At 54.1% G+C, this 16,269-nt stretch overlaps 3 protein-coding genes across 3 annotated transcripts; 1 reads left to right on the top strand and 2 right to left on the bottom strand.

The window, feature by feature from the left end:
* Positions 1–10: 10 nt before the first annotated feature.
* CSUI_000263 (uncharacterized protein) lies at positions 11–741 on the bottom strand. Its single transcript, XM_068060497.1, has one exon. It carries the CDS (start codon positions 266–268, stop codon positions 131–133), a length of 138 nt encoding a protein of 45 aa, XP_067927533.1. The 5' UTR covers positions 269–741; the 3' UTR covers positions 11–130.
* A 689-nt stretch (positions 742–1,430) lies between these two features.
* On the bottom strand, positions 1,431–6,363 carry CSUI_000262 (ribophorin related protein). The gene is made up of 4 exons (XM_068060496.1): positions 5,471–6,363; positions 4,214–4,788; positions 3,267–3,443; positions 1,431–2,600 (listed from the first exon to the last, which is right to left on the bottom strand). The coding sequence occupies exons 2-4, from the start codon at positions 4,428–4,430 to the stop codon at positions 2,569–2,571; spliced, it is 426 nt and encodes a 141-aa protein (XP_067927532.1). The 5' UTR covers positions 4,431–4,788; positions 5,471–6,363; the 3' UTR covers positions 1,431–2,568.
* Positions 6,287–15,379, top strand: CSUI_000261 (nli interacting factor family phosphatase). The gene is made up of 3 exons (XM_068060495.1): positions 6,287–8,737; positions 9,468–14,218; positions 14,928–15,379. Exons 1-2 carry the CDS (start codon positions 8,607–8,609, stop codon positions 13,693–13,695), a joined length of 4,359 nt encoding a protein of 1,452 aa, XP_067927531.1. The 5' UTR covers positions 6,287–8,606; the 3' UTR covers positions 13,696–14,218; positions 14,928–15,379.
* Positions 15,380–16,269: the final 890 nt, after the last annotated feature.

Here is a 16,269-nt window from a genome sequence, read left to right as displayed (position 1 = left end):
TTTCGTCCAGGGGGGAAGGAGTGTCAGGAAGTTCTTGACCACCTAGCTGCACACACACACACGCGGGACCGCGCCATGGCCCCTACCGGAGGAAACACCCCGCGGGTTGTGGGAGAGGAGGACAGTCTGCTTAGGGTGCAGAGGACACCAGGAAGCAGACGGAGAGTGCAAAAAGAGGAGTAAGAGACATGGGACCTTTTTCTATTCCCCGCAACTGACGACAGGGAAGGAGGAGAGACAAAGGAAAGAAGAGAGGCGAAAAAATCATGGGAGGAGAGCAGTTATTTTCTTTTTCCTCTCTCTTCGCTCCCTTCCCCACCCAGGAGTGGGTTCCGTTTGATTTTCTTCTTCCCTTCCCTTTTCCTTCCTTCAACCCGGTCCTTGTACCGGAGGGTACCGGCCACCGGGCTCTCCTTGTTCTTTGTGATGGAGTGGGGGTTCTCTTTTCCTTTCACCGCTTTTTTCTGCAGGAACAGGAAGGCGAGGGCGTACGCGGGGAGGCGTTGCTGATCATTGCTGGAAGTTCCCCGTTGTTGAAGCGTACGGTCCAGACGTGATTTTGTGTGTAGCGAAGACGGGCGTAGCCGACAAGGGACAAGCGCGCACGGATACACAGATTTCTGTGTTGTGGGAGGAGAGAAATGATGAACTGTGTGAGTGGCATACCCATGGGAGTGACTAAGCCTGGTGTGATGTTATCGACTTACCAGTGTACGAGTGCCCTATTTGTGTTTCAACGAAACGGTGAATCGTTAACTTGAAAGTCTTACCGAACCTCAAAGACTTAAGTGTGTGAGAGGGAACGGTCGGGGCGCCGGCATCATAGCCACGACTGACTATATGTAGTAGCGAGGCGACGCCACATACCCTGACATTCAGGGAAGGCACGAAGTAGTCGGTGTAGCTCTCTCTCCCTCGAGGGGGAGTAACTCCCGGTGTGATTTGGTCACACCTAGGTGTCGCGCTGCACTACCCTGTGGTTTGGTCAGCGGCAGTAAACCTTAGGGGAACGCTCTGCTAGCATGTTAGTGTAAAAGACGTAGGTTCTACCTTCGCGTGACACCAGCCCCCCGTTGGGACTACTGTGATGCGCCGGACAGTAATAGCACCGCCCGTGCTGTGGCAAGCCACAACCACAGCAAATGGCAGCAAAAAAATATGGTGACGAAAATAGTGTTACCACCACTTGACCTGGTCTTGCTGCTGTAGAGTCAGTGTGACCGCCGCGTTTGTCGCGCGCGCTACCCGCCGTGCGGGGCCCTCAACCTGACGAAGCAGGCGGCGTGTTGGTCACCGCCGCAGGGCACGGCCCGGCGACCCGAACCGGACGCCGTTCGGCGCACGGCCGTCCAAGCCAGCTGTGCAGAACGGCCCAAGATAATTACCAGACAGCGGATGCCCCTACAAGTACCGGCACCCACAGCATCGTACACCAAATGTGCGCGGCCTGAAGAAAAAAGCAGGAGTCCGTCAGTACTGTCTGCAGACAGACAGCCTCCGCTGCAACGCTGTCGCCGCACTCTGATGAGAAGAGACTCACGTATCGCCGTTTCTTGTCTGTAGGTGTGGTTATTGTCCCGCCGCTTGAGCCGGACACCTGACAGGCTCAAACATGGCCAGAAGCACAGCTGTGTGCAAGCTAAGAAGGGAGAACGGCAGTAGAGATTCGCGCGAGCTCGCGGTCCGAAAGAAGACAGGCTAGATACCTGTCGGCACTGTCGATTTGGTGCTCGCACGCACTGACACAAGCGACTCGTCGCGTCCCACCTCACTTGTCGCCCTCCCGTCATAACAACTCACGTGCGAGTGGGCTGTCTTACGAGTCCAGGCCGATCCCAAGCGCTTGCAGCGGACCAAACACCTCATGAGTCTGCAGCCATCGTGGCTGTGTTGTGTCGGGACTGGCGCGATCCAACATTTCACAGTAAAGCACCGACCACCCACTCAGCCAAGACCCAAGACGTGCAAGCCTTGGTACAGCTTAGATTGAGCCGAAGTCCCAAATCGCTCGAAGAGTGAACAGTTTGTGTGGCGGCCGAAGCCCGGAAGTCAAGCCTGAGTAGACGGTCATAAGAACGCGGTCCCTCGACGATGCCTGACTCTCTTCAGGAGATAGCATGTCACACCTGACACCAGCAAACACCGCCGTCCCCACAACGTCAGCACTGAAAAGACTGTGGTCTTGCCGCTGTCTTTTCTTCCACAACTGCCGGCGTGAAGGACTCCCGTGTTCTGGTAGCTAGGGATAATCGACACCTCTCTTCATTTTGCTAACACAGGTTCCTCAAGCATCCTCATCGTAAACATGCTCTCACATGTGCTAGGAAGAAAAAAGTCTACACCGTCACAGAAGAAGGCGCCCTGACGAGTGTGCCAGTACAAAAGGTAGGCAGCTACTCGGGGATCCGCCTGTTGACAGAAAGGGGGACGTTATATCAGTGTGCAGACATTAACGCCGCCAGTTTTTTCGGTACCAGATCCCTAGCCTCTGAAGAGGTGGTCTTCTGAGAAGAGTAAAGATGCCCTTGCAGGAAGGAGACGCGTCAGAAAAGCTTTCACCATCAGCCTCTATCCTGGCCCGACGCGAGGCTGATCGAAGTCTGAAAGGACAAACACAAAAGCAAAGCACGACACCACTGGTTCTGTCCCACACCTTCTTCCTTATGTGACATGTGAAGTGAAACGTGCTACCGCAAACACCAACCTCATTGTTTTTTCTTGACTGTGCCTGGCGGAGGAACAGCGCGGCCGCTCCGCAGAAGCTTTCAGCCTCCAAGCTCGAGAGATCTGGCGAGTGCATCTATCCCTCTACAGAACCATGCATTCAGCACGAGTCAAGATCTTCCCACAGACTGTAGCGAGAGAGTTGCGCTCCCCCCGCACCGAACTTGATACAGCCGGCCACAGGCCGTTCCTAACACCGGGAAAGGAAAACACTCTTCGGAATGTCATGTCGACTACATTGCATAGGCCCCGGCTCTTCAAACGGGCTAGGCCTTTCATATCGCTACGTGCGCGTATCAGCCGGCAATGTGAGGTTCAAAACCCATCAACTATACGAGGCGGCTGGTCCCGCGCTATATGCGTGGCCAAACACGTGCCAAGAGTCTCCTCATCCTAGATACTAGACAGGAACAGAACTTACGATGCGAACACCTTTGCATGCAGGACTAGGCGCGACTTGCTGTCTCTCCATTTGTTCACACATTGCCCACCAACGCGTCAGTGAACAGGTTCGCTCGCGAGAGAAGCGTATGAGGTCTTACGTTCGGAGAGAGAAGCCAAATGCGCATTGAGCTTTTCCATCCTTTGCCTGTGTGTGAATTTGAGACGCTCATTGACACGCTCCTTCTCGCGCTTCTTCCGTGCAAGCTGGAAAGCTTTCTCGGCGGGAGTCCACTTTGGATCTTGCTCCTCTTCTAGAAGAAGCAAGTCTTCGTCCACTGGAAACGCACAGGCAGGGAGGAAGCGGCGGCTGTCTCTACTAGGTGCTGGAAAACGAGAAAGCATGAACTCACAGGCCCTACCCTAAACACTTGGCCTCTCCACTCTCACTCTGGTCCAAATGACACGTACTTCCACCAAGAGATCATCACAACAGCACCGCGCTATCGCTTGGAAAGGATTCTGTCTTCCGGCTTCACCCTTAAATTTAGGTCCGGTTCCCCGTCGAAAACGCACCCAAAATGCCGGTCGGAGCGTTTATATGCTATTAGCAGATACACTCTTGAAACTGGGCCGCATAGACCACTTTCCCGAGCACACGGAAGCTGTCACAAACACTTCTGCCCGAGAGGAGGCACCCTTTTAACGCAACGTGGCGATCCACGATTGTAGTCAAGTATACGGCCACGTATCTGCACACGGGTGCGACTGGAACGCATACGTGTGTGGTTGTAACCTTCACTTCCGTGGTGTACATGTGAAGCCGTAACTAGAAATCATGCGCACATGCAGTGCGCAGCGACACAGTTGTTCTGTGTATCAACGCCACCCCAACTGTCCTCGGCGTCTCTCTCTCGTGCACAACGCTCATTCGGCTTCTGGCAACAAGGAGGACGCCGTCTCCAAAAAGCTTTCTACTATCTATGTGGACGTGGCTTGTTTGCCGGGCGGACAGGAAACTGGACGTTCTTTTTTGAACCAGAGGCTACGCGAAACTTCGACTGAAGACGAGACATTCAACCTCCACAGGTTGATACTGTTGGCTTACCGCCGTCGAGATTCTGGACGAGTTTCTCTTCTTCGTCGGGTGATTTCTCCTCTGTTTCTTCCTCCTTTTTCTCTTGTGCGTCCACCTGGCCAAGCTCTTGCTTTACTTCTGAGGTTTCCTCGCGCTTCACCTTTTTCTTTTTCTTTTTAGAATTCGAAGGCAGGCTCTTCCGCTTAAGCTTAAGAGAGCCCCCTATGACCGCGTCGTACGCCGACATGTTGACAAGCGAGAATGGTTAGAGTACCTGCGAGACCCTGTGTCCTTTCACCACAGGCCTTCTCGTTTTCAAACGGGTACATAAACTGTCCGAGGTTTTAGATGATGGTAACAGAGAGCGCGGGATTTTCAGAGCCCGTCGTGCCCCCTCCAGAGCAAATAAACGGAGAACTAGACAATTACAGATAAAACACGGAGGAAGGTCCAACTCTATCCAGGGTGTTCAGACCATTTACCATGCAGGTCCAAGGCGAGTTGCTATTTCACTCACTCCTCCTCCAACGCTGTTTCGTCTCCTAAAGGTGGCCTCTGCTCTGCTACGTAGTGGAAGATGAACACGAGCAACAGCGCCAGACACCCTGAGCAGGGACAGAACTCAGGCACACGCAGAAACAAAGCTGTCTCTTACAAGTGGGGACCTTCAGCGAACGAGACAGCAAAAAAGAAAACAGTGGGCGCCGACGGCGAACACAGTAGACGGACGAGAATCCCTACTGACTCAGGCACAGGGTGTTGAGCATAAACGGGGAGAAGCAGCAGAGAATGCTTTGCCAGCTTTGCTCTGTTGGCCACGCACGCAGACTAAGGCAACCGGAGATAACGGCGTGACCGGTACCTTTGGTTTCCTTAACGCTGCTCCCTCCGAACAACGAAAACAAAGCCTCAGGAGTTACCTTTAGTACTGAAAGCCGCGCGCCATGCAGCCTGCACAACGAGTGCGTGCGGAGAATACACGTATGGAGATGCTGTTGATGAAATTGACTCTAACTAAGGAATACAGAAAATCCTCCACAACACTGTTTTCTGCGATCTGCTAGTGGCCCTCACGATCAACAGTGTGATGTGAATTTCATCGGCCAACCAACGTCGAGTATAGTGCTCACGACCTGCAGCAAGGACAGCTTCCGCAGAGCTGTGAACCAGTTCTTGGGTCCCAGGGGGCGGACACGAAGACGGAGCTCTACAGGTTTCCCCAGAACCCCGTCCTAATTAGAGAGCCAGGGTAAGGCAAAAGTGCCATGAAGCAAACGTAAAACTCACCAGCGATATTGGAGAACAGGTAAGCCTCGTACTCCATGCTGTTGACGACTGAGAACGGATCCCCGCAGGAAAATGGCAGCACACCGGAATAGAAACGTGACTTGGCAAGAGGCTAAGATGTGTCCTCCATTCACAAAGGCGGGAAAAGAGAAACAAAGAAGACGACAGGTACACGGTACCTGAGTCAGACTGCTGACGGAGCAACTTCGTGGTTGAGTCTGTCAGTCTGAAACAGCAGAAGCTTGTAGCACACGGAACCCGGAGAGAAGTGAAAATCCCCTACGTCGTGAAGAGACTTGTCACCATGCCGATACACGCGAGAAAGCTGGCGGCTCTCACCGCACAACTCCCTACACGAAGGCACAATCTACCTCCGGACTCCGGGGAAGGTCGCCGACAGCCAGCTGGGTTTCATTCGGCACCCCAACGACGAGCGTCGCCGACGGGCATCATGAAAAAACTGCGACGCCGCGGGTCCACGGCACGACCAGACATGTAAGTTGTCTTTCTCGCGCCTCAAAAAACGAACTGAACTCCCACCTCCCCGTGCATGCGAATCACCTGCATACGCCGTTCATACGCGGACCCAAAGGTCAGGCCTTCCAGCGTTGACCGTGTATCTCTGGCGCGCGTCGTGCTCAGCATTCCACATTTCTTGCTAGGGCGCTGAATAAGCGGTGGAAGGGAATTCGACTGACGGACCGACAATCAAAACCCGGCACGCAACCGCCTCTGGGCAGCCGTGGCAGCTGGCCGAAGTAACTCGGAGAGTCAGGAGGACAGCAGGCTGTTACCCGCGGGTACGAGTTTCCTGAGCTGCTCGCAAAATCGCACCTTGGTAGGGTTCACGCCGACACCGTGGCCTGGCCGCCCTTCTGTCCGTCGTTACTGACTAGTGCTGGCATTGGTCAACCGAATACATGTGCCCCTGTTGCCCGGCCCCTCGCGCGCACGCACAACTGACAAATGCATGTAGTGGGTGAGTTTTGCTAAAGTTTCACAGTAGCGGCTCGCTGTGCGAGCGCAGTGGGCGCACTGATCAGAAACCCACGTGTCCGTTGTCAGACGCGAAGAAGGACAACGGAAACGATACGAGTGTGGTTGATGTGCTCGCCGGCCCGAGTGGCTGTCACCTGTCTGCTCTTTCGTGCCACACTGAGAGCAGCACTGCAAAAGGCTGTGCAACGACACGCGTTTCCAGCTGAACGCATCGTCCAGTGACGCGTGTGCACTCACACGTGTCTCGCACTGAAACCAAGCTTCCACATGTTGAAGCAAGCGGGCCGAGCTCGCTTGGAGAGCTCGTACACTGTTGTTACGTTGCCTGCTGTAAATGGTCATTTCTCGCAGGCGCCGGCAATGGCTCGGCTGCACCCGCCGTGGGCATCGCAGTAGGGGGGTCTAACGGCCTCGAGAACGGGCCGCCGGAGTTGATAGCAAAGTATAGATCAGAGGAAACACTTTTCAACGCCCGGAACCATGCGCTCTACAGCATCGTTTCATCGCGTTAGTCATTCGTAATTTTCGATCACCCCCCGCACACTGGCCAGCAGCCACTGTGGCCGCGCTTTCCTGCCATCTGGAAACACCTAGGAATAGAAGCAGCGGTCGAGCGGTGCAAACGCCAGTGTGCGGGTCGCTGCAGCATGCTGAGTCGAGGGGACAGGGAGAGAGACATTTTTCTTCCGCACGTTACCCGCTCCAACTTCATTTAGTTAGCCTGGACTTATGCGTCTTCAAATAGTATAAGTCCCTGTTTCTGCTCGGAGAGGACGAAGAGGGCTCGTCAGGATCTTTGCGAAGGAGAGGCCGAATGCGAGCGACCCCCCTGCAGGAGACAGCCGGCACTCGACTTTCTTTTTGCCGTCCCGGAGTCTCTCTGTTCGTCCCCCTTCCTTCTCTGGCACACTAGCCGTAACTCTTGTTCGTTCTCGCCAGAGTTGTTCGGTCTACCACCGGCTCTCCGTTCCCTGACATTGTTTTGGGTTGTCAGGTTCGACGGCCGCAGTTTGAGGCTGTACGCCCCCAGCTACTCGAGGATGTGAAAACCGGTGCACATTCTGCCTTTTTTTGTCCCTGTCGGCGAGAGTTCACCCGGAGTACGCTTTGCTGCAAACGCTGAAGTACATGGAGTATAACTGGGCATCTACCGAGGGCAGCGCACCTGCGGTGTGAACACAGGTTCTTTGAGGCGCGCCGAGCGTCACCGATCGGATGCCAGCACCGAGCTGTCTTCTGTCGGAGTTGATCGTGTACTCGGAGGTGTCTTCGCGCCCGTGGTTCTGTCTGCGACAGCCTCCAGGATTTGTGTAGCGTTGTCTAGTGAGGTTGTCCCCCCTGAGCTGAGGCTTTTTTCATTGAGCGCCTGTCGCTCTCGCAGGGGACGGCAATCTTGGATTGAACGCCTGGCAATTGTGTGCAGACGGCTCACGTGTTACTCTTTGTCGGCCTTGTCACGTCTCTGAGGGTGTCCTAGGACCAAGGAGTAGTGCCTATTGCTGAGGTTTTGTCGGAGCCCGCTAGATACCCGTGCCTTGCGTGCTCTAGCGTCTGGTGACCGCCGACTGAGCTACCCAGCAGACAGAGCTTTTTCCTCTGGCCTCCCGACTCAAAATGCTTGGGTGTTCAATAGGCACCAAGTCAGGTTTTCTTGTTGCCGCTTTTCTTGCTGGCTTTGTTCCTGAGACCCTGTTATCTTGTCTCAATGGACAGCAGGCACCTACAGCTGCGCCTGAGGGTGAGCTCTCCAGACCCCGGGAATCGCTAGGGTTGGCATGAAAGCAACAGCACCACTCGTGGGTCTGGCCAGTTTTCACCAAACTCCCCCCAGAGCGTGGCTGGCACGTGACTCTTTGTGCACTTGACGAAACACTACACAGGGCAGTCCTTGCTCACCCCCGGAGCCCATCCGTCCCAAGCGTCGGCTGCACACATTAAGCAGCCCCGCGTGTCCAGCCTAAGAATCGTGGCCTTCCGTTTGCCGACTTTTCTCTCCTTCCGCGGAGAAGGCCTCCACGGCCGGACTTGTTTCCCTTTCGATACGATAACCCTGCGTCATTGTTTTCCACTTGTAGACCAAAAGGCAGGGATCGGAGAGGAACAGACACCACTGACACAGAAGCAGAGAAGAGACAAAATGGAGACGCCTTCGGCTGAAACCCGATTTGCTCAACCGGGTGGTGAAAGCCTTGCAGACTGGATGACAACCGAGGAAGTGTTAGTGAATCTTCAAGCGCTCTCCGACGTCATCGAGGCACAGGAAACAGAGTAAGGATCCCTTACGTTGCCGTCTTTCTGGCGACACTGCGCTGACAGTGCGCACGAGGAGGGGGGACCGAGTTCGCACCCTTGTCTCTCAGTATTTGCGATAGCAAATACGAGTCATGTGCAAGGAAAAAGCTCGTTCTTTTTAGTCTTCCTGTGCAATGTTCCACGAAAAACTGTGCACGCATGCCTCTGCAGAGTGCCCGTGTGCTTCCGGGGGTATGTTCAACGCTTCGGATCGAGAATTCCGCCAGTACCCCTAATGCCAGGAATCGTGCGTGCTTGAGGTGTGACAAGTCTTCGACTCGAGCTATCGCCCGTCCCTCTACTGGCTCAGCACTTCGGGCCATGTGTGTTTCTTTCGCAGGAGCCGAATACTAGAACTATGGCCCGGCGTGACGTGATCACGTCTAGTCTGTCCGCTCTTGGTTTTCCAAGTCGCTTCTCTTTGTTTTGTTTTCTCTTCTGTACTGAAATACAGTCTCTTATGTTCTGATGACACAATGTCCGGCACATGATTTCTGATGTTTCTTGTTTTTGTTTGTGGCTGCAAGTCCACGAGGTTTCACGGGCCAGAATGGATCGGCAAGTCCCGCTGCCTATGTGTTTGTGCGAAGAATAGTGTGTCGCAAAAGACTGCTCTGCTATCTTCCGAGGTATGCACTGCTTGCCTATCCCGTTTCCGGGTGTGCGCATTCGCGGTGTAAGCTGTTTCGCTGTCCGGGTCGTGCAGGCTCTATACGCCGGGAGAGGCTACGACTGAGCTATCTTCGCCGCCTCAGGAGAAATGGACTCTCTTTCTCGACATCGACGAAACGCTTGTTCACGTGACTCCCTATCCTGATCCAGATGTCGAACCTGACATCTCATTCGTTCTGCAAGAGGAGGCGGAACTCCTAGATCCCGCCGGGCCTTTCTGTGGTGCAGGCCACGGCGGTTCACCGCCGTCGGCCGTGCTTCACGTATATTACCGTCCTTTTCTATTCACGTTCCTGGACAAACTGGCTGAGACAAGTAGGTTCGAGCTGGTCGCATACACGGCTGCTCTACCGCAGTATGCCGATCCAATTTTGGACAGCATTGAGAACAAACGAATGAAGAGAGGGTGTGTGTGTAGTGAAAGTGAAGGCAAGAAGTTATTTGCAGCGCGCTTGTACCGACACCACTGTTCCACGGCCAAGCGGAAAACAAACCAGGAAAGCCGAGCCGCCTGCTCCCTGGAATTACGTTCTGTAGTCCCTGAAAGCAAAGGCGAGCAAATGCACGCTACATACAAATGGGTCCGTTCTTCCAAGGAACAGGTTCCCAAGTATTCGCCAAGTTATGAGTGTACTACATCCGCGAGCTGTGAAGGACTTGCAGAGGGAGAGGGAGTGAGAGAGGATCTAACACCCACTGTGCTTACGAACGCTTCCTCCCACCTCCTGTGTATCACGGCTCCTCTCCGTCCTTTGCAAGAGACTGGAGAGACAGTATCTGTTTCCCCCAACAATCATCCCCTGGTCGTCGAAGGCAGTTCGCTTGCAAGCCTCGATGAAAATGAAGGAGTGGAGGAGGCCACCGTATCTCTGGAAGAGCACGAAGAGGAGGAGGAGATTTTCTACGTGAAGGACTTGAGGTACGCAGCCCCGATGCGTTCTCTTTCTCGCTGTTTGCTGCTCGACAACAGTCCTGTCTCGTTCGCCGCCCAGCTTGCCAACGGACTGCTGTTGAAGCCATTTTTTGGAAGCCCGGATGATAGAGAACTGGAAGCAGTTCTGAATGTCCTCCTACAGATATCGGACTGTGACGATGTCCGGGAGGGCCTGAGAAACAAAAGTATGCTGGATCGAGTATGTAGGGCAATCCAGGTGTACCCTGAAGAAGTAACTAAGTTCTTCACACTCCCAGAGTGCGTCCGAGAGAAGCTTCTATTGGCCGGAAAGAATGATTTGGGACACCCCCAAGAGGGCCACGGAGGGCAGCAGGATTGTGAGGATGTGAGCGGGGTAGAGGATTCTGTGAAAGAAAGTAAGTGTCTAGTAGAAACCGCTGGAAAGCAAAGGACGAATGAATTGAACAAAACGAAGTCAGCGAGTGGAGAGACAGGGCGGGAAGAAAAGACCCGGCAAAGACAAATTGAGGAAGAGAGAGTAAGACTAGCGGCAAACCTGCCGTATGACGAGCAGCGGCAAGAGGTAGTAGTGCTCTCGGGAATCGCCCACGTTCCTCACAGTTATTCCGTTAACAAAGGACTAATTGAGGAAGCGCCTGAAGCCGAGACGAATATTGATGAACACGCGAGAATACTGGAGATGCCAGAGAACGGGAGACAGTGCTTCAAGGTCGAGTCTGAAGTTGTACTAGCACCTGAAGGGCATACATGTTTCCCTGTGATGGCTTCGAATAATCGTGAGTTGCTGCACATTCCAGACGCAACTGTATTATCGCCTCGAGTGTCTTTGATTCTAGGAGACGGCTCGTCTGGCTTAATGAAAGTGAAGACCGAGTGGAAGGAAGACAGTGAAATCTGGATTCTGACTGAGCCACCTTCGACACGAGCAGGCACCGACACGCCCTCTAGTGTCTCCACCACGACTATTCGGAGATCGAGGAATGGCGATGCTGTCTGGTACACAGGGCGCGGTGTCAGTTTGCGCTCTTTAGATGGCTCGCCTTTTCGGGCCTGCAGCTTGAGTGGAGACTGGTCATTTTTTCCCTCTTCGTTCGGACCACTTTCACCGGTTGAATCATCGCCTGTTTTCCGTCTGCCATCAGCGCGATATCCAAGCAGATCTCCTCTTCCAATCGCTGCAACAAGCCTCCTTCGCGCATGCAGTATACGTTCGAGAGAGGAACTAAGCGCAAAAGAACTCAGTCCAGTCCAACGCGCAAACGTGGCTGAGGGTATCGTTTGTTCGGGACAGCCACAGGAAACGGGAGACTGCAGTGCCCTCATGGAGTGTGTTCCTGAAAGCAACGAAAACGGAGAACTGCAGGCGAGTCCCTGTTGCGAAGAAGAAAGAAATGCCGCGGTGACGAACTGGGAAGTGCAGCACAGAACGGACAAAAGCTTAGAAAGTCGGACAGATGAAGATGTGCAGGACACAAACAGGGCAGCAAGGCTATCAGTGGACACGAGTACCCCGGACGAACTGGCCGCGGAGAAAGAAGAGGAGCAGCGTATGAACGCAATAGAAGTGAAGAGCAGCCCTGGATGTGCAACCAATTGTTACAGACGCTACAGAACCCAGTATTACGCTTTAGGCAATACTCTGCACCCTGTTGGCGAGTTCGCATTCAAACACGGTACTGTGCTACGGAGAGACAGGAACCACGAGGGAAAAGAACAAGAAAGCGTCGTCAGTCTGAGAAAACCAAGCACAGTAAGCGCGAGGGCAAGACGGATTCCTGCCGCAAATCGGGAGGCCGGAGTGCAAGGAGAACCGCGGACGCGTCGCAGTACGGTGCGTGCGGACAGGCTTGGTCCCCCGTCGTGCACGCGAGAGATCAGTGTGTATTGCGACATGAGAACACAAGGTCCCTCTTTATCTCCTTTCATTGCCACTCACACACCCATTTGTTGCCCGGTGCCAGCAACCATCTTCATTCCAGAAAAAGATCGTCAGCAGGGGGTGTCAGGAAGCTGGGGCACCGAGCCTTTTCCTAGGGAGAAAGAGGAAGTCGTACGTCAAAGAAACGTAAAGCCGACAAGTCCAAGTGGATGGTGGTGCCGCAGTCGCTACGACAACCCGGTGTCACCGGGAGACTGGCAGAGTGGAAGTGCTGATGAACAAGCGCTGAGAAAAGGGAACGCGGTGCTAGTTTCAGGAGGAGGCCCTGTCGTGAATGCTGCCTCAGCTCATATGGATTCTGCGAGCCAGTTTAGAGCAGCAAAGAGAGAAGAAGACGACAGGGGAGAGGCTCTCGAGAACGCACGGGGTTACATACCCGAAGCATCTTCGCCGCTGGTAGGAGGGAAGTTTATTCCTACTCCCAAACATTCAGCTCACAGCACTGCTAGAGGCCGCCACAGTCGTGACGTTTACTTCAACAACTTTGGTTCTTTTCTGACGCGACGGGGTGGACAATCCGATGCAGTGAGACTGCTAGCAGATTCAGGTGGCAACTGCGTTGCCTTTGAGTTACCTCAGGTGTATTCCGGTAAAGAAGGAAGTCTCATATCTGTTGCAGCTCGTGCAAACACTCAAGATGTTAGTCGTTCAACAGCTCTTCTTTTCGGAGCCAGCAATGAATGTTACGAAAAGCACGAAAGGCCGGTGAGATCCAGAAATTCCCAAGTACGTGAGGAAGAAAAACGGGAGGGAAAGCAAACGCATGACAATCACAATAGAGAGAGGAAGGAAGAGAGAAGTGGAGGTGTAGCTTTCGCACTGCGAGAGCCGATCGCAGGAAAGAGTACACGTTCTAGTTTCATTGCTTTCACGGCCGACAGAGAAGGAAAGGGAAACAGATCTTACTACCCAGTGCCCCCCGATTTGAATCCGAGATGTCGTTTGTCGTGTTCTTCCTCGGACCTCGCCTCTACCTGTGCCTTCTGTCACCAGGAGAAAGTTTCTCATCTCTCCTCTTCCGCTTGCTGGCGTTGCACTGCAGTGGGAGCCTCCCTTCACGCTGCTCCGTCGTTCAACTCCCGCAGAACTCACTATAGTTGCATTTCTTCGCCGCCGTCTCCGCCCCTGCCTCTATGTGCATCTTCGTCGGCAGCTTCTTCGTACGCTTCGCGCACCCATTGCGTGCGATACTCTCGGCAGGTTACGCTCCATCTGCACGAGCCACTACGAGACAGGTCCCGTCCCAGACAGCATAGGCGTCCTCTCTCTAGCCTTTCGAATGCGTGTCAGCACACAGAGGAGGCAGCAGCATCTGGTGTGCCGGCGTTGGGGCGCGACAAGAAGCCAACTGAGAGGATCACACCGAGTGTTTGGGAGCCTTGTGGCCCCCTACCGTTGCTTCCGTAGTGAAGCAAGAACAAGTCCTGGCGTAGGACCGAGGGGATATGACATACCCGAGATCAGTTCTTTTCTTGACTTCCCGTCCCACAGCAAGCATTACTTCCGAACACTCTAAACAGTGGGCCTAGCGGACCAGAATGGCTGCTGACCGAGAGAAGGTTGAGCACAACGGATGGCGACAAAGAGGACAGGAGACGGGGAGTCCTAGCCAAAGGTCTGCAGAGTGGTGGGTGGCAAGAGGTCGCCTTCTTTTTTGCCGGACTCGGTCAGGTAGGAAGGCCGCATTGTTGCGATGTCCGCATTAAGTGAACCGCTCTCAGGTTTTCAGCTGAAAGCCCTCAAGAATTGAGGCCTGCCGCTTCGTCGCTGCCCCCAGCTGTCTGCTTTGTGGTGCGGTGTGACGAGGGACAGGTGCGGCGGCTCTCTTGTTTTCTGCGTGAGAGGATTTGATTTGTTCGGCTGGCATCGAAACAGGCGAGAACAAAGAAATCTCGAAGGCGGTTGCCTTTGCCGGCTGGCACCCCATTCTGTGAGTTCCGCCTTTTAAACCCAGGCCGATCAGTTTGTGAAATTACAGTTTCGTATGTTGTGTTAGCAGGCCGCGTGCACTTGCACAAGCTCTAGCCTCCCGACCAGACAGCGCACGTCCCGACCGCGTGTCGATCAATGTGATCGCTTCTTTACGTACGCCTTGAGAGCTGTGTGCTAAGTTTCTTGTCGGTGGCACGGGTAGTAAAGACAGTCTAAGATTCTTTCTCAGGAAGCGCGCGGGCTGTCCTTTTCCTGCGATTCAGCGGCCCAGAAGCACTTATCGTCGCAGTCTGGCTTGCGTGACTGTGGATCGGCCCATAGTTAGAACGCGTGCCGGAGAGCCCAAGAAAAAACTAGTCACCTGGCCAGTTCGCCAGCGGTACTCAGCCGACCCGCCGCTGACCAGAGTGTCTTCGCGGAGCTACCCGTGGCCTCTCGCGATTCGGCTGCGCACGTGCAGCGGAGCAGCTAGAGCGTCTCCGGAGAAGACATAGAAACACCCGGGCGTGCCCCGTTCTTTCTATCGTAGTCCTCCACCTCAGCGTTGAAATCGCCCTTCACCCTGTTGGATGGGAGACAACTGGACAGACAGAATGCACGACCTTTACACGAATCACTTGGAAAGACGCAGTGCCGTCAAAAGCTGCGCTGCGTGTATCACGGCTTCTAGATTTTTCTTGTCATCGTTGTCTTGTTTTTGTCATCAGCTCTAGCACCCGGTCCAGTGCAACAAGCAGAAGGTGTAGCCGGAGTATTTTCTTCAACAGCCACAAAAAGAAGACAGTGTCCCGCTATAGGGTAGCTTTCGTTTCTCCGTGATGGGGACACCAGCCGACTTTGCTTGTTTCGTTCGTCCGGGGTGCATTCTGACAGCAGCGTGGTAGCTGCTACATTTTGCCTGCTTAGGCAGAAGTTTTTCTTTCAGTCGTCGGGATGTGCCAGTCTCCAGTATGCAAGCGGTGTTGCAGCACAAGAACTTCTTTTCTCCGTTTTGTTTGGTACCTGTAGTGCACGAGGTCCCGCTAAATGCGGGATCGAGACGCGAGCCTGAAGCTTCATGCTGTACGCCTGTTCTGGCCAACACGCGATTGCAACTTTTTACGTGCCGGGGAAAACTCGAAGCTAGTGCCGCCCTAGAATTCTCGTGTAGCCATGTGCCGACTCGCGCAGCCACCAGCTGTACAGGCCTGGAGAAACAACGCGCGGCTCACTCGTATGATAGTTTAGGACTACCCAGAAGCTTAGCGTCGACGTCGAAACTCCGTAACAGCGGCACCGTTCAAGGTATCGGGTGGAGCTTTCAGAATGGAACCTGCCCTCCTGTGTACCCGAGTCCTTATAATGGGTTTGCGACCCCTGGCTGATGAGCACTCCGTTCGAGGAGTTTACGTCCCCATACGGAATGTGCCTCATGGGCTATACCATTAGGGCTCAGAGCTCCTTGTCCTGGCAAACCGTATGGCGACACGTTTAGTGTTGGTACGCGTTCACCACCGGACTTGCCCTCCTGCTAACCGGCGTCGCGTACCAGATTTGCGACCCACAACTGATGATCACTCCCAAGGAGCACGAAGGGTGTCTTCGCCCGCTAACACGGGTGCGTACCGGACCTAAGACCGACACAAGGTCGCAGCTCGTTTCCCGGGACAGTAGCGCGGACGTCGCTGAAGAGCAGCCGCCCGGACACCAACAACTAAAAGCTAGCCCAGATGTACCAGGCACAAGCCAATCGTTCCTTCTCCACGTCAACGACCGGGTACTTATTCCATGCAACTCTAAAAAGCGAAACCCAGGAGGGTTGATAATCTATCGCGTGTTTGCCTAAAGCTGGCCAGTGCAAGAAGATAACAGTGATACCCTTCTGGCGCTGCAACAAATATGGCATACGAAAGGCCGTGTAAAGAAAAAGTAAGCAGGAAAGCAAACATCCGAAAGAACCAGGCTGGGCACATCTCGCCTCCATGTGCGAGCGGACCGTAGGAAAGACACTCGCCGAAACGATTTCCATACCATGGCTCTGTGAGGGTTTGGTGCAGGGTGGCGCGCAGT

Source organism: Cystoisospora suis (assembly GCF_002600585.1).
Source record: "Cystoisospora suis strain Wien I chromosome Unknown contig_112, whole genome shotgun sequence".
Classification (NCBI taxonomy): domain Eukaryota; phylum Apicomplexa; class Conoidasida; order Eucoccidiorida; family Sarcocystidae; genus Cystoisospora; species Cystoisospora suis.
This window is presented reverse-complemented; position numbering and strand designations above follow the sequence as displayed.